General features: G+C 40.9%; 1 protein-coding gene across 2 annotated transcripts; it reads right to left on the reverse strand.

Moving 5' to 3' along the window:
• Positions 1 to 426: 426 nt before the first annotated feature.
• On the reverse strand, positions 427 to 17871 carry LOC112221832 (transcription factor CP2). Of its 2 annotated transcripts, XM_024384200.1 has the most exons (18): positions 17568 to 17871; positions 16893 to 17126; positions 14855 to 15006; positions 10425 to 10501; positions 10187 to 10292; positions 9846 to 9952; positions 9467 to 9619; positions 9251 to 9361; positions 8897 to 8985; positions 8633 to 8681; positions 6021 to 6047; positions 4778 to 4822; positions 3765 to 3858; positions 3572 to 3662; positions 3345 to 3451; positions 2284 to 2426; positions 2046 to 2097; positions 427 to 1923 (listed from the first exon to the last, which is right to left on the reverse strand). In XM_024384200.1, exons 1-18 carry the CDS (start codon positions 17606 to 17608, stop codon positions 1886 to 1888), a joined length of 1716 nt encoding a protein of 571 aa, XP_024239968.1. In that variant the 5' UTR covers positions 17609 to 17871; the 3' UTR covers positions 427 to 1885. The 2 variants fall into 2 exon arrangements, with proteins under 2 accessions (XP_024239968.1, XP_024239969.1); XM_024384201.1 differs by lacking the exon at positions 6021 to 6047.
• Positions 17872 to 18191: the final 320 nt, after the last annotated feature.

Below are 18191 nucleotides of genomic sequence, written 5' to 3' on the forward strand. Positions count from 1 at the left end.
AGACTTCGTTTAATATTTACCCATTGTTTATTGATGAATATAGGCTACTGGTAACTTCTAGATGCCTCATGAGCTTAGCTTAACTGTCTTTCTCCATCAGAACCAAAAATAAGCTGTTTAACACATTTGTAAATAAAGTGAATGTTAAACACTGTAGATCATTATATCATGGATGGTCAGTCCCTGTATGCAAAGCACAGTCCATGACCTTGAGAGTGGTTACATTTCTCCAGCCCCATCCCTCAGCTGTTTACCAACTCCGTCATTTATTGTCGTAACATTATGTAAATCGAGCATCTGACCAAATTATGCGAGATTTAAGTTCTGGGTTAACCAAGATGACCAAATCAGTGGCGGGGAGGCTAAAACATTTTCTCAATGGTGCCCATCCAAAACGAGGCAGAGAAAAATACAAAACAGGCAATGTATGGGTAAGTAGTTTAATCGTTCTGATGACTTGGATGAGGGGCAAAGGTGGGCAACATCTAGCGTTCAGTAGAACCTTATTGAATGGGAACCAACTCTAGCTTTCCAAATGCAGCTTTGGTATACCCTAAACAACCCACTACAATATATTAATACTTGATAGTGGTAATATCCCAAAACAATGTAGACTGCTTCTCTTTAAACAAGGTAGAACAAGTCTGTTTACACATTTATAAAAACAGTCAAATTAAAACATGATTCAAAATTCACACTTTTAAAAACAACCATCTACTACAAAAAAAAGTTAAAAAGTCCAAAACCATCTTAATGACACTGTAAAGTGATACAGTATAATGGTATATAGGGAGAGCGGGCAAGACAGATGAACAGAACAGTATACTGACACGGTCTTGACAGTGATTAAAGACCTAGAAAAGTTGCACAGATGGAAGACACAAATACAACTTGACAGATGTGGGCTTTCAGGAGCACAGCGCTCACTGGGAGAACAGAGGGGATCTCATATATGCTGCAGGTGTCCCTTTCATTTCCCATTATGACATCACTTCCGGTCAAAATTTTAGGTTGAAGATATTACATTGTCCTAACCTGGATAATTCCAAATTCATGGGACCAGCGCCGCTGTTGGATTCCACAGGATTAGCATCGACAACATGACCAGCGGTCAGGAAATCCAAGTAATAAAATGGCTGTAGATAATTTGAAAAACAGTTATGCTATGTGCTTGCTGAATAAATTCTCTACAATTGTTTTTATTTTTACACTTTTTGTACTGCTTCCAGTCATTTTCGTTCACATTGCTGGTTCCGTGGTCTAGAATGCTTCCGCATTTATGCAAAGAATTATGGGATATTAGAACCCTTTTGTATCTTTAACCTAGTGAAGATTTTATATCCTGTGCAAGCTTTGTTGTCGTAGCTACTTAACCATGACCACGGTGCTCACAAAACGACTCCTTGATGTCCAGCAGCCTAGTAGGAGGAGATGGAGACCGGAGACCATACGCACTCTGCATCTCTTGTTGTGGATCCCTTTCCATGCAAGACTGGATTCTAAAGACAAGACAACAAAGTCGTTGATTCTGAAGCAGTGACAGGGTGTCTTCCATTCTCTTTTTCAAACACATGAGCAACAAAGCAGGAAAATGCAACCATTTAAAAAGTGTTTTTAGCATGGGAGGAGACTGGAGAGTTGCATCGATATGGCAGCTCAAATAGTGTCACTCCTTTCAAATAAGACAATAAGGTATCGAGGATGGGCAAGGTGCTTCAGTCAGAATGTTCCCCGTAGCGAGCAGCCTCTAGAGAATGGTTGGTTGAGCGAAACGATCGGGTCATCTTCAGCATGGTCCAGGTACATCAGGGGTTAAGGCTGTAGAGGGGCTGGCAGGGTTGGGTGTCAGGAGAGACTGGGGGCTAGACAATCCCCCAGACAGTTTTCATTTCAGGATGATGTGGTAGCCATCGTTCGTCTCAGCTGAGGATAATAAAAAAAACAGCGCCTATATCATGAAGGGTGATTTTACAAGCATAACTACCACAGACACTTCTCCACCCTCCAAGATTTGTGGTAAAAGAAAACAACTGGATGACACTCACCTTTCATTGTATCCAAAACAAAACATACTTCATCCTGGAAGTTTTGAATCATCTGTGAGAAACGAGAGATTCCGTCTTAGAGGCCAATAACGTCGTATACATTAGGACAGCCTTAAGGCAGACTGAGCCAGAGACGAAGGCTGCGTCTAAAATCAGACCCTATTGTGTAGCGCACCCCTTTTGGGAATAGGGTGCCTTTTCGGGACAACACAAAAAGGTAGACTAAAGACAGCCTTACCTCATCACTGACCAGGACATGTATACCAGTGGGTCCCTGTTTAAAGATCTGACTGATCTGTCTGGGTGAGATGTTGAAGAGCTGAGCGATCTTCTCTGTCAGCTCAACTGCTGTCAAGTCCTCCAAGTAGATGGCATGGTACACTGCAGAAGACAACAGACAGGAAAACATCAATCATTGTCTTAGCACCTTTACCCCCAATCCATGTGTAAATATTGGACTATAAATAGTGCCTTCCTGTATTAAAACTTACACTAAAATGTTTATTCTATTCTACTGCCATTTACTTTATGTTCCTATTCTTATATTATTTCTTATTGTTGTTGCATTGTCGAGAAGGAACCTGCAAGTAAGCATTTCATTGGACGGTGTTTACCATGTGTATCCTGTACATACCACTAATACAACATGAAACAGTGTGGTATGCCGTAACAAACAGAGCTATCATTATGCCACATGATGCATTGCACCGCCATCAGCAAGTAGGTAAGCATGAGTTATGAATGCTTTATACACTGAGTATACAAAACATTAAGAACACCTGCTCTTTCCATTACAGACTAACCAGGTGAATCCAGGCGAAAGCTATGATCCCTTATCGATGTACACTTCAAAAATCAGTGTAGATGAAGGGGAGAAGACAGGTTAAAGAAGGATTTTTAAGCCTTGAGACATGGATGTTGTATGTGTACCATTCAGAGGGTGAATGGGCAAGATAAAAGATTTAAGTGCCTTTGAACAGGGTATGGTAGGTGCCAGGCACACCAGTTTGTGTCAAGAACTGCAACACTGCAGGGTTTTTCACACTCAGTTTCCCATGTGTGTATCAAGTAAGGTCTACCCCCCCCCCCAAAGGACATCCAGCCAACTTGACAACTGTGGGAAGCATTGGAGTCAACATGGGCCAGCATCCCTGTGGATCACTTTTGACACCTTGTGGAGTCTATGCCCCAAAGAATTGAGGCTGTTCTAAAGGCAAAGGGGGGGTGCAACTCAAATATTAAGGTGTTTTTAATATTTGGTATACTCAGAGTTGAACACACACACAGACACACCCATACCGAAAAAAGTACTGCTAGCTGCGTCTCCGTTCTCGTGTTTCTGCTGCTGTTCCCGAGCCTGCTGGGATTCCTGGCACACATACACCGTCAGCCTGGGACGTACCACCCTGCACATAGACCAAAATAAGCTGACAAACTTCTCACTTAAAAAAAAAAAAAAAGGTGATAAAATTCAATAGGCATTTGAATGCTGCAATATGGAAGTAGTGAGAAGAAAGAAGACTAACCGTCCCTTCAATGCGTTGAAGAGCCTAATACCATCTGCTGGCCCACATATTTGAATGACATCTTCCCTGGTCAGCTTCAACAGATCAGCTCCTGGAACAAATCAGCCTACTTTTAGACTGACTTCCACAACATGACAATGTTGAGAATATAAATTCACTGCAATAAATCAATAAATTATATAGACCATCTTACCTGAGAAATTAGTGAAGAGCCGACAGAACGGTGAAAAGCGGTTTCTATGGAGCCACTGCTGTGCATCCTGTGGTGTTGCCGCGGGTAACAGGTTCTGTTTGTTCCAAAAGAGAGGCACAGGTGGAGCAAACGCAATCCAAATGTTAATTCACTTCTGGATTCTACACCTTTAAAAACAATCAATTACACTGTAAGGTCAGATGTATACAGCCAGGTATGAGCAGTTTATCTGCGCTAGCCCATCCCAGAACATGCTACATGGAGGAATACAGACCCATTACAAATTTAGAGATTCAAATTGTGTTCTAAGAGGTTTACAGTACACACAAAAATTACCGTAGACCATGGTAGCAGTCATCCACATCTGTACACATAAATAAATTGTTTTGGTCTTGGTTGTTCTACACACACACGCAAACATTTATGCTGGAAGCCTGGTCAGAGAAGACATGCAATGTACAAGTAACTGCCAAAATACAGGAAACGTGAGTAAATGAGGGATAGAAAGTATATTGAAAGCAGATGCTTCCACATAGGTGTGGTTCCTGAGTTAATTATGCAATTAACATCCCATCATGCTTAGGGTGATGTACAAAAAAATGCCCAGATGTCCATTATTTTGGCTACCATGTCTAGAAGAAGAGATCTCACTTTGAAAGAGGGGTCGCAAAGGAACATAAGGGGTTTAAAGGGTGTGTGTGCGCATCTCATTCACCAGATCTCAACCCAATTGAACACTTATGAGAGATTCAGGAGCGGCGCCCGAGACAGCGTTTTCCACCACCATCAACGAAACACCACATGATGAAATTTCCCTCCAATAGAGTTCCAGACACTTGTAGAAACTATGCCAAACTGCATTGAAGCTGTTCTGGCTTGTGGTGGCTTAACAGCCTATTCAGACACTATGCTCGCATTTCCTTCATTTTGACAGTTACCTGTATCTCACTTTTGCTTTGAAAGCCAAAAAAACGACATTCGAACTAGAAACCATCAAATAAATTAATATATACCTGATGGATGCTTTCCCCGTCTCTTGTAAGTAGATGGGATGGCAACTGTAAAGCAGAATGTCTCAATTTTAAAATTATCGTCATATTTCAAAACCTCCCTAATCCCCCAAAAACTTTGCTCATGTATTTCTGTCTAAAAATGGGGGGGAAACACAAGTGATATTTTGACAGTGAAAACAGCAATGTTGTCAAAATAGAGTGTATTCAGAAAGTATTCAGACCCCTTAACTTTTATGTTACAGCTTTACTCTAAAAAGAAAATTCATACATAATACCCCATAACAACAAAGCGAAAAACTGGTTTTTAGAAATGTTTGCAAATGTTTGCAAAACTGAAATACCTTATTTACACAGACTACCAGTCAAAATTTGACACACCTCATTCCAGGGTTTCTTTATTTGTACTATTTTCTATATTATAGAATAATGAATAGGGTTAGGGTTACTATAACATATATGGAATCATGTAGTAACCAAAAACAAAGTGTAAAACAAATCAGATTCTTCAAAGTAGCCACCCTTTGCCTTGACAGCTTTGCACACTCTTGGCATTCTCTCAACCAGCTTCACCTGGAATGCTTTACCAACAGTCTTGAAGGAGTTCCCACATAGTGTGTAGATTGTTGAGGGATTTTTTTGTATTTTAACAAGGCTGTAACGTAACAAAATGTGGAAAAAGTGAAGGGGTCTGAATACATTCCAAATGCACTTTACATCCTACTGCTATATACACACTCGGCGCAGCATTTATTTCAAAACTAGTTTGAAATGCAATGGTTACATGACTATTACATACATCATGTAGAAGCATTGTAATAAATGCTGGAACAAGTATTGGGAGTATTACAGCAGGCTGGTTCCAGATCTGTTTGTGCTCTGGCCAACTCTATTGCCAATGATTGGCATGACAATGAGTGACAAGGAGGTTACATGATGGCACAAACAGACTGGCACTCAGGCGTAAGACACAAACTGCACTTATTTTTCTTCATGTAAAAAATTCAAGCAGGCCTTAGGGAGAGTTAAGGCAGATGTTGCTGCCTACAAATGACTACAAACTACCCAAAACAACTGGATACATACTTATCATTATCAGACGGCAAGTAATAGGGTTAATAAGTGCAATCAATCGTTTAAAGATATATCATCAGTGAATATTGCACATTCTGTTGGGAGTCGGTCTAAACCGTGAAGTCTGATTTAAGATGCAGAGTCAGACATTTAGAAAATGTTGGAAACTTACAATTGTATCAGTCAGACAGCTTTCAATCTATATTGGATAATAATGCAGGAGAAAGAAGGGAGAAAAGGTGTACACACCCTTTATAAAACTGAACTGACAGGTGCACGGACATGGCTATCTAGGCTCATTTCAAGGTCTGTTTCCATCCATCAACCACATTAAATCATTGGGGATGCACGTGATACAACAGATTCTTTATGGAGGACAGTCTACTACAGTAGTTAAACGGTTGCTTTGATGGACCCAAAAACAAAGGGCATGTTCTACCCATATATTAATAACTGACTTGGTTCTATGTATGCATTAATGGGAAAACAGAGGGAGTCACAAGAGAAGAAAAATTCAATATAAGCACTGCACTAATTCAATGTTCGCAGAAATTAATAAAAGTGTTGAAAGCAAAGGGACGTATCCATGTTTATTTTATTTTTTTCCATTCCATTTCTCATTCTGCAGGTTCTTATAAAATTAGTCAGGTATTCTAAACCAAATCTGAGATTTATCAATGCATAGCCTTTGCTTTTCCCAACTGTTGCAAATCATTTCCAGACAGAAAACCATTTCAGCAAAGTACAAAACAGTTTTGTCATATTCATTATTTTGGTAAATATGTTCGACTACATGCAAATGTGATCAATGGAGATCGGGTAAAAAAAAAACTGACATCTATCATGTGAAAACAAGATGTAAAGTCGTGCTGCTTTGAAAATAAAATAACGTACTGATTGCAAAGTTACATAGCCAGTCTCCTCAGCCGTTATTCTTACACTTCAGTTTAAATAGCCCACTACCTACAATTTCCTACAATATTTCACTAGTGCTGCTGCCAAAAGCAAAAGGCAAAATGTGAACTTAAAGCATGACCACAATGTGCCAACTTCAGTTATGTGAAAAAAGCTGGCCTTTAAACATGTACAGTGGGGCAAAAAAGTATTTAGTCAGCCACCAATTGTGCAAGTTCTCCCACTTAAAAAGATGAGGCCTGTAATTTTCATCATAGGTACACTTCAACTATGACAAACAAAATGAGAAAAAAAAAATCCAGAAAATCACATTGCAGGATTTTTAATAAATGTATTTGCAAATTATGGTGGAAAATAAGTATTTGGTCAATAACAAAAGTTTCTCAATACTTTGTTATATACCCTTTGTTGGCAATGACAGAGGTCAAACGTTTTCTGTAAGTCTTCACAAGGTTTTCACACACTGTTGCTGGTATTTTGGCCCATTCCTCCATGCAGATCTCCTCTAGAGCAGTGATGTTTTGGGGCTGTTGCTGGGCAACACGGACTTTCAACTCCCTCCAAAGATTTTCTATGGGGTTGAGAACTGGAGACTGGCTAGGCCACTCCAGGACCTTGAAATGCTTCTTACGAAGCCACTCCTTCGTTGCCCAGGCGGTGTGTTTGGGATCATTGTCATGCTGAAAGACCCAGCCACGTTTCATCTTCAATGCCCTTGCTGATGGAAGGAGGTATTCACTCAAAATCTCACGATACATGGCCCCATTCATTGTTTCCTTTGCACGGATCAGTCGTCCTGGTCCCTTTGCAGAAAAACAGCCCCAAAGCATGATGTTTCCACCCCCATGCTTCACAGTAGGTATGGTGTTCTTTGGATGCAACTCAGCATTCTTTGTCCTCCAAACACGACAAGTTGAGTTTTTACCAAAAAGTTATATTTTGGTTTCATCTGACCATATGACATTCTCCCAATCTTCTTCTGGATCATCCAAATGCTCTCTAGCAAACTTCAGACGGGCCTGGACATGTACTGGCTTAAGCAGGGGGACACGTCTGGCACTGCAGGATTTGAGTCCATGGCGGCGTAGTGTGTTACTGATGGTAGGCATTGTTACTTTGGTCCCAGCTCTCTGCAGGTCATCACTAGGTCCCACCATGTGGTTCTGGGATTTTTGCTCACTGTTCTTGTGATCATTTTGACCCCACGGGGTGAGATCTTGCGTGGAACCCCAGATCGAGGGAGATTATCAGTGGTCTTGTATGTTTCTTCCATTTCCTAATAATTGCTCCCACAGTTGATTTCTTCAAACCAAGCTGCTTACCTATTGCAGATTCAGTCTTCCAGGCCTGGTGCAGGTCTACAATTTTGTTTCTGGTGTCCTTTGACAGCTCTTTGGTCTTGGCCATAGTGGATTTTGGAGTGTGACTGTTTGAGGTTGTGGACAGGTGTCTTTTATACTGATAACAAGTTCAAACAGGTGCCATTAATACAGGTAACGAGTGGAGGACAGAGGAGCCTCTTAAAGAAGAAGTTACAGGTCTGTGAGAGCCAGAAATCTTGCTTGTTTGTAGGTGACCAAATACTTATTTTCCACCATAATTTGCAAATAAATTCATTAAAAATCCTACAATGTGATTTTCTGGAGAAAAAAAAATCAAATTTTGTCTGTCATAGTTGAAGTGTACCTGTGATGAAAATTACAGGCCTCTCATCTTTTTAAGTGGGAGAACTTGCACAATTGGTGGCTGACTAAATACTTTTTTCCCCACTGTAGATGTGGGGGTTGGTGACATGGGAAGGGATGGTGCAGGAGACTGACCCATAGGTGGGTTTTGGACATAACAAAGGGAAGGGACACAGGTACTTACATCTGCTACCTGAACAACTAGCTCTGGCTGGTGACTGGGGGATCCATTTCTGGAGGGACAGAGAAAAGGAACATGAAAAGGTTGAGATGGACATTCTGGGAATAGAAAGAAAATAGACAGACATCCCCAAAGAACAGAGGCATTGGACATTACATTGCATCCCCATATAGTCTTTTATAAATGTACATATAAAACAAAATAAACCATTTGTAACACAAGCAGTGTGGTTCAGTACAGGCTGCATGTTTATGTCCTGATGCCTACCCCTCTGCCACTGGAAAACTGTTGTGTGAGCTGTTGAAGCCAGGCGATGGAGAGTTATTTACATAGGTGACCTCTGGCCAGGGAGAGCACTGCAAGAGAACATTTCTATTATTCTAGTAGGGAGGGACCTAGGCTCTTTACATAATCCAGCATTCCAGATGCAAGTTATTACTTCATGAAGAAATCCTGTGTACAGAATTTCTATGCATTATGATATTACTGAGACAAGTCATTAAAAGGATGCATCGTTTTGCTCATGTTTCTTCATTCTGACTGCTACCACATCTTCCTCTCCATATCCTCTCATATCCAACATTTTCCTCCATCCCATTTACTCAACACACTGACTCTAACCTCTGTTAGGATGGTGGTTTCATACGAGGGCTGGTATTTCTCCTTCTCCTGAGGAGCCCTCTTTTCCATCTTCTCTCTGTCGGTCTTCTGCTTCCTGTCTGCACCTTTAGGCTGCCACAGGTGAGGTAAAGATGTTTATAATGGACAGTACCGTGATCAGGATCAAATGACGTTTTATGGCAACAGTAAATGTCTTTGGTCAGACTTTCTTCTCACCTTGAAGACTTTGACCTGACAGCTGGCAGAATGCAAGTGCTCTGTATAGTCTTCGCCATCATTCTCTTTGAAAGTGTCGATCTGGATGCGGAAAGGCACGCCCTTCTCTCCCCCGTGCTTCCGCATAGTGAACTCTGTGCTGATGCAGTGAACCTAAAACAAGGAATCGGCATGCCTATTTGAAAACTGAAGGATTTTGCTAAAGTTGTCATATTAGGACAAAACTATTAGTTTTATTCAGTACAAACATGGTGAGAGCTCTATTTGGCTTGAAAACCCATCTGTTTCCACTCCATTCAGATAGCCTTGGACTGGCGTTAGAAGATAAGCTACGACCAGCATTATGAAAACAACCATGTGGTTGTGTATATCCTGCTACCTGGATAAAAACCGAGGTTCTTTTTGAAGGGTCCCACAGGAACTCCACAGTGTTAAGTTGAGTAGGGTTAGCCCTGGGGTCGACCATGCCAACTGACATGGGGATATCTACAATGGAGCAACATGAGACAAGTTATCAGAAGGATTGTGTGAGCACTCAGTCTTTATGTTATGCAGCCTGTTGTCAACCATAATTTATTTCACTGAAGAAACATCTCGGAAACAACAACCTTCCTATCTGAAACCATGTCAGTGCCACAGCAGCTAAAGTCTTAAAAGCAGCACCCTCCTATCCTTCTTCACCCAGAGTAGGCCACCACCCATGACGGACAAACAGTTTACCCAAGTCGAGGATGCGGTCTCCAGGCCTGTTCCAGCGCCAGCCCTCCAGCTGCTGGTGCTCTGTGTACTGAAGACGCCGGTCATGGAAGACCACGCGGATGATGCTCTGGGGGCACACAGAAAACATCACTGAGGAACTAGGAAGTACCTACGTGACTGATAGACCACATGGGACATTCTCATTGGAACAGACCCATGCAATCACTTACTCACAACTCAGGGTTCTTGTTCATCATACCTTCACCATTTTGCCAGTGATTTCTGGGAGTTCACCCAATTTCCGATTGTCAAGCATTCGAGTTTCATAAGACTGTCCTGAAATCGAAACAGAATCTTTAGATAGATGTAACACACACAGTGCCTTCAGAAAGTATTCACACCCCTTGAAATCCCACATTCTGTTGTATTACAGCTTAAAATGGATTCAATTGAGATTTTTTTTGTCACATCAATGTCAAAGTAGAATTATGTTTAGACATTTTTACAAATTAATTCAAGTGAAAATCTGAAATGTCCTGAGTCAATAAGTATTCGGCCCCTTTGTTATGGCAAGCCTAAATAAGTTCCGGAGTAAAAATGTGCCTAACAAGTCACATAAGTTGCATTGACTCACTCTGTGTGCAATAAGTGTTTACCAGGATTTTTTTCATGACTACCTCATCTCTGTAACCCATACATACAGATAATTGTACGGTCTCAGTGAATTTCAAACACAGATTCAACTACAAAGACCAGGGAGATTTTCCAATGCCTCGCAAAGGGCACCTATTGGTAAAAAAAAAAGGAAAAAAGCAGACATTGAATATCCCTTTGAGCATGGTGAAGTTACACCATCCAAAGTGTATCGACATACCCAGTAACTACAAGGACACAGGCGTCCTTCCTAACTTCGGTCCCAGAGAGGAAGGAAACCGTGCAGGGATTTCACCATGAGACCAATGAGGCCTTTGGAGCAGTTACAGCGTTTTAATGGCTGTGATAGGAGAAAACTGAGGATGGATCAACATTGTAGTTACTCAACAATACTAATCAAATGACAGAGTGAAAATTAGACTGTACAGAATAAAAACATATTTGCAAAAAGGCCCAAAAGTAAAACGGCAAACCATGTCAAAATTAACTTTATGTCCTGAGAATCCAACATATCACTGAGTACCACTCTTTATATTTTCAAGCATGTGGCTACATCATGTTACGGGTATGCTTGTCATCAGCAAGGACTAGGGACTTTTTTTTAGGATAAAAATAAACTAAATAGAGCTAAGCACAGGGAAAATCCTAGAGGAAAACCTAGCTGACTGCTTTCCAACACACTGGGAGACAAATTCACCTTTCAGCAGGACAATAACCTAAAACACATGGCTAAATATACATGGGTTTCTTACGAGACAATATTGAATATTCCTGAGTAGCCTAGTTACAGTTTTGACTTAAATTGGCTTGAAAATCTAAATGGCAAGACTTGAAAATGGCTGTCAAGCAATGATTAACAACCAACTTCACAGAGAAGAATTTTTAAAAGAATAAAATGTGCAAATATTGTACAATGCAGGTGTGCAAAGCTCTAAGCGACTTACCCACAAAGACTACCAGCTGTAATCGCTGCCATCGGTGATTATAACATGTATTGACTTAAGGGGTGTGAACACTTATGTAAATGTGATATTTCTGTATATATCAAATCAAATGTATTTATATAGCCCTTCGTACATCAGCTGATATCTCAAAGTGCTGTACAGAAACCCAGCCTAAAACCCCAAACAGGAAGCAATGCAGGTGTAGAAGCACGGTGGCTAGGAAAAACTCCCTAGAAAGGCCAAAACCTAGGAAGAAACCTAGAGAGGAACCAGGCTATGAGGGGTGGCCAGTTCTCTTCTGGCTGTGCCGGGTGGAGATTATAACAAATTTCAATAAATTTGCTAACATTTCTAAAAACATGTATTCACTTTGGCATTATGGGGTATTGTGTGTGTGTGTAGATGGGTGAGAAAAAAAATACATTCAATACATTTTTTATTCAGGCTGTTACAACAAAATGTAGAATAAGTCAAGGGATATGAAAACTGAGGGCACTGAGTGTAAGAAAGAGATATTTATTTAAAAACACAAAGTCCATATTATTATTTATTTAGGCTGCAATTTCCGAGCCTGGTAACTCTAATGAACTTGTCCTATGCATCAGTGGTAATTCTGGCACTTCCTTTCCTGTGGAGGCCCTAATGAGAGCCAGTTTCATCATAGCGCTTGATGGTTCTTGCAACTTCACTTGAAGAAAATTCATGAAATTTTACACAGACTGACCATGTCTTAAAGGAATGATGGAATGGCATTTCTCTTTGCTCATTTGAGCTGTTCTTGCCATAATATGGACTTGGTCTCTTACCAAGTAGGGCTATCTTCTGAATACCCTCCCTACCTTGTCACAAGACAACTGATTAGCCCAAAGGCATTAAGAAGGAAAGAAATGTCACAAATTAACAAGGCACACCTGTTAATTGAAATGCATTGCAGGTGACAACCTCATGGAGCTAGTTGAGATAATGCCAAGAGTGTGCAAAGCTGTCATCAAGGCAAAGGGTGGATACTTCGAAGAATCTCAAATATATTTTGATTTGTTTAACCTTTTTTGTAGAAAATAGTAAAAATAAAGAAAAACCATTGAATGAGTAGGTGTCCAAACTTTTGACTGGTACTGTATATATAGTGCATTCAGAAAGTATTCAGACCCCTTGACCTTTTCCACATTTTGTTAAGTTACAGCTATATTCTAAAATGGATTACAAAAAGAAAAATCCTCATCAATCTACCCCATAATGACCAAATGAAAACAGGATTTTAGAAATGTTTGCAAATGTGTTAAATGTACAACAGAAATACCTTATTTACATAAGCATTCCGGCTCTTTCCTATGAGACTTGAAATGGAGTTCAGGTACATCCCGTTTCAATTGATCATCCTTGAGATGTTTCTACAACTTAGAGTCTGTAGTAAATTCAACTGATTGGACATGATTTGGAAAGGCACACCTGTCTATATAAAGTTCCTCAGTTGACAATGCACGTCAGAGCAAAAACCAAGCCATGAGGTCAAAAGGAATTGTCTGTAGAGCACCGAGACAAGATTGTGTCGAGGCACAGATTTGGGGAAGGGTACCAACAAATTCCTGCAGCATTGAAGGTCCCCAAGAAAGCAGCGGCCTCCCTCATTCTTAAATGTAAGGGGTATGGAACCACCAAGACTCTTCCTAGAGCTGCACGCCCGGGCCAAACTGAGCAATCGGGGGAGAAGGGCCTTTTGCCTTGGTCAAGAACCCAATGGTCACTGACAGAGCTCTAGAGTTCATCTGTGGAGATGGGAGTACCTTCCTGAAGGACAACCATCTCTGCAGCACTCCACCAATCAAGCCTTTATGGTAGAGTGGCTACACAGAAACCACTCTTCAGTAAAAGGCATATGACAGCCTTCTTGGAGTTTGCCAAAAGACATTTAAAGACTCTCAGACCATGAGATACAAGATTCTCTGGTCTGATGAAACCAAGATTGAACTATTAGGCCTGAATGCCAAGCGACACTTCCGGAAGAAACCTGGCACCATCCTTATGGTGAAGCATGGTGGTGGCAGCATCGGGGCAAGTCTCTGAATGTCGGCCTCCCAAGTGGCGCAGTGGTCTAGACACTACCTCGCAGTGCTAGCTGTGCCACTAGAGATCCTGGTTCGAGTCCAGGCTATGTCGCAGCCGGGAGACCCATGGGGCGGTGCACACTTGGCCCAGTGTCACCCAGGTTAGGGGAGGGTTTGGCCGGCATGGATGTCCTTGTCCCATCGCACTTTAGCAACTCCTGGGGCGGACCGGGCGCAGTGCGCGCTGACACAGTCGCCAGGTGTACGGTGTTTCCTCCAACACATTGGTGCGGCTGGCTTCCAGGTGAAGCAGACATTGTGTACAAGAAGCAGTGCGGCTTGGCTGACTTGTTTCGGAGGACGCACGGAACTCGACCTTCGCCTCTCCCGAGTCCATACGGGAGTTGCAGCGAAGGGGCATGACTGAAACTACCAATTGGATAACACGGAATTGTGGAGAGAAAGTGGCAATAAATAAATGAATACAATTTTAAAAGTCTGAGTGGCCCTGCCAGAGCCCGGACTTGAACCCGACCGGTCATCTCTGGTGAGACCTGAAAATAGCTGTGCAGAGACGCTCTGTATCCAACCTGACAGAACTTGAGAGGATCTGCAGAGAAGAATGGGAGAAACTCTCCAAATACAGATGTGCCAAGCTTGTAGCATCACACCCAAGAAGACTCGGGGCTGTAATCACTGCCAAAGGTGCTTCAACAAAGTACTGAGTAAAGGGTCTGAATACTTATGTAAATGTGATATATCAGTAGTTTTTTTCATACATTTGCAAAAACTTATAAAAACCTGTTTTTGCTTTTTCATTGTGGGGTACTGTATGTAGATTGATGCGGAAAGAAAACAATTTAAATCCATTTTAAAATTAGGCTGTAAAGTAACAAAATGTGGAAAAAGTCAAGGGGTCTGAGTACTTTACAAATGCACTGTGTATGTATGCAGACACACACACACACACAAAATCTGTCTATTTCTTTTAAATTGGCATCAAATTCAAAAGAAAAGCATGTAATGTAAAACAGACAGATGCTAACCTTGGTTGAGGTAGGTAAGTGTTTCATCGTGCAGTTTGATAGCAGGCGAGGTAGCTGCACACAGAACATACTGGAAAGGAAGAATCTTGTTCTCACTGTCAGGCGGCAGGTTAGACTCCTCCTGCTTAAAGATGGGGAGGGCCAGCACGTCGCTGGAGAAAGAACCGCAAGACAACATGGTCAATGAACTGGCAAGCCAAGGTCTTTTACAAGCACATGACATTGGCATAGTATCAAGAACTGTCTGAAACAACAACTCAACAGAACTTGTACCTCCAGAAAACGAGGCAGACTGAAAAGGTAAGCTCAACTCAACTCTTAAAAAAGTTTTCCAAATTAAAAACGTCAGGAAATTCTGTTACCCACCCAATAAATGTAAATTAAATGAATATCACTAGAAGCCACTGGAAAAGAACAAGTGATTTATAACACACTTTCTTCACAGTTCATTAGTTACGATAGTAAAAACTTGTGCAATCAACTACCTTGGTATGCAGCCTGGGTATCTCATCCTCCCTCTCAACATAAGAATTATACTGACAATGAGGCACTTTAGTATCATGTAACAGAACACTTAAAATACTAACAAAAGAGCAGTCTGAAAGAGAGGGATGTATCCCTTACACACAAACTGTTCCTGACACAGTAAAAATCCCAATTCTGACAGATTAAGGCCTCCTCTTTTCTGGCATAAGAACAATCCTCAAGAGAGTACTGATGGAAGGTTAGGCCTATGCTAGCCCAATAATGGACTAAAGGAGCCTAACCTTACACCTTATAGTCCAAGGACCTTACATGTTCTGTTTAGAGGCAAATTCACTCTGGCAGCCAAATGCTCCATATAAACTTGAATCGAAGCTCAAGTGCAGTACGGTTCTAGAAACACATAAAAATATATATTTAACTAGGTAAGTCAGTTAAGAATAAATTCGTATTTACAATGACAACCTACCCCGGCCAAACCTGGACAACACTTGGGCCAATTGTGCAACGCCCTGTGGGACTCCCAATCACGGCCAGATGTGATACAGCCTGGATTTGAACCAGGGACTGTAGTGACGCCTCTTGCACTGATAAGCAGTGCCTTAGAGCGCTGTGCCACTCGGGAGTGCAACATGAAGCCCTTTAATTTCATAACACATCAAAATAATTTACACTTACTGTACACTGTTTTAACCAGTTTAAACACCGTTACCGACAGTATGTTCCAGTGACAACATGTTCGTGGTGTCCATTTTCTGTTTACACAAAGGTGTGTTTTATTTATTATTATTCTCATTTCTCCCTGATATGAAAAATACATTCCTTATGTTTCCAAAACAGTCCCGCAAGCAATGCGTGTTACCGTTTAGAGCAAGCGTTGGAGCTCTTAATAAAACTGCCCCAGCCAGAAGATACTATGTAGGTAGCATCTATGAATGGGCTAACTTGTGAATTACTGGCAAAAAAAAACATTTTTCTGTAAAATCACTATAAAATGGGTGTGTGATGTGTTTAACAAAAAAACTACATTTGACACACACACCACCGAAGACTTAAATATTTTGAGAAGCTGTCCTATCCACCAACACAAATAGTAAGCAAACAGTAAACTATAGTTTGGGAGAGACAATTTAGCAACATTGAGAATAGGATACATTCTAAATGCATTCCATTCTAGAATGGAATATACTGAAAGTAAACAGTAGCCAGATCTAGAAGGCCGTTTCCACTTGAGGTATGCGTTCCACAACAAACTACTTTACGGCTTCACTATTCATAGGTTCTTTGGCTAACTCTCTCTCTGAACTGAAAACACACACTCCTAACATTTAAAGCAGCACCACCCGACACCATGCAAAAGGACAAATTACTAGAGAGCGACAGCCACTGACTCATTATGGGCTAACTGATACAGATGATAGGGCCCACTCTTGAATAGGTAAGTATTTCTAGTATCTTTTTTTTCACTGACCGATACTGATTTTCTATGTAAAAGTACAAAGTACTATGTCTTGACATATTAACATTTCAATAGACTTCCAATTATGATTCATACCTCATACTGTACGCCCCAGCTCCAAGCTCTTGTCCAATGCCAGAGAGACTGGCATCAAAGTCTTGGACCAGACCTGATTCAATCACCTCATCAGTGAGTGGCAGCTTCAGAGCCCAAGCCATGACGACGCGTGGATCTGATTGCAGTCGAACTTGTCTCAAATTCTCGATCCCTGGCCACAAAATTCCAAACTGCAAATTTCTTACAGCCCGGTAGATGTCTTTTGCTACCAAACTGGAAGAGAAATACCATGAAACATACACAGTTCAGTACCAGTGTAAAGACTATTGGTTTAATATAGGCCTAGCAAACGAATTGACAAGACATTCCAGATTGTATGGACCACAAAATGTCATCACACAGCTGGCAGGTTTAGCAGTATCGCACATTAAAGATATTTAAGCTAGAATGACTGGTAAGTTAAATGCTGTGTGTAGTAACTAGCCAATGTACAAAATGAAACGCTTTGCTATATGGCATAATGTTACTATGCTAACGTTAACTACTTGCTAACTCAGTAACGTAACTAACGTTACCTGGCGAACTTGAATGATTGTGGATGAATGTTTTACCGTTACCTTGCTAACGTTACAACTCAACGTGGCTTGTCGTGTTAATATGAAGTTAAATTATGATCGCACTTCTAGCTAGTAAGTAAATAGCTATCGAACTTACCTTTGAAACCAAGTAAGTTGACTAGCTAACCCTGCGACCATTGCATGCCATGTTTCCCCCTCGTTCTCTCCATATTGAGATAACCAACGTTAGCTAACTATCTCCAACATGCGCTACTACTCTTCAGGGAAACAGCGATGTGAACACTGATTATTTGAATATAACGAGAACTAATTGAGTTGTATATGGTAGTTAATTAAATCTGAATTAATCGCTCTACAAACCTAATAAAAAGTTTGTTTATCTACTCGGCTAGAAAGCTTATTCTTCTTCTATGATATCATGGCGATCCGCAAACAACCGTTTAAGGTGCATGCCGCCACCTACTGTGCTGGTCTGACTAATTCTATATTACAAAGATTTAAAAAATAATAATAAATAAATAATACAAAATATAATAATAATGAATCCCGACTAACTTCTACCCCCCCATTTTTTAAATAATAAATAAAATCCCTTCCAAGCCCCTCAACCCCTTAAACTTAATCTATACTGAACAAAATTATAAACGCAACATGCGACAATTTCAATGATTTTACTGAGTTACAGTTCTTATGAGGAAACCAGTCAATTTAAATAAATTCATTAGGCCCTGGATGGGCCTGGAAGGGCATAGGCTCACCC

The sequence above is a fragment of the Oncorhynchus tshawytscha genome, linkage group LG22, assembly GCF_018296145.1.
Source record: "Oncorhynchus tshawytscha isolate Ot180627B linkage group LG22, Otsh_v2.0, whole genome shotgun sequence".
Taxonomy (NCBI): Eukaryota; Metazoa; Chordata; class Actinopteri; order Salmoniformes; family Salmonidae; genus Oncorhynchus; species Oncorhynchus tshawytscha.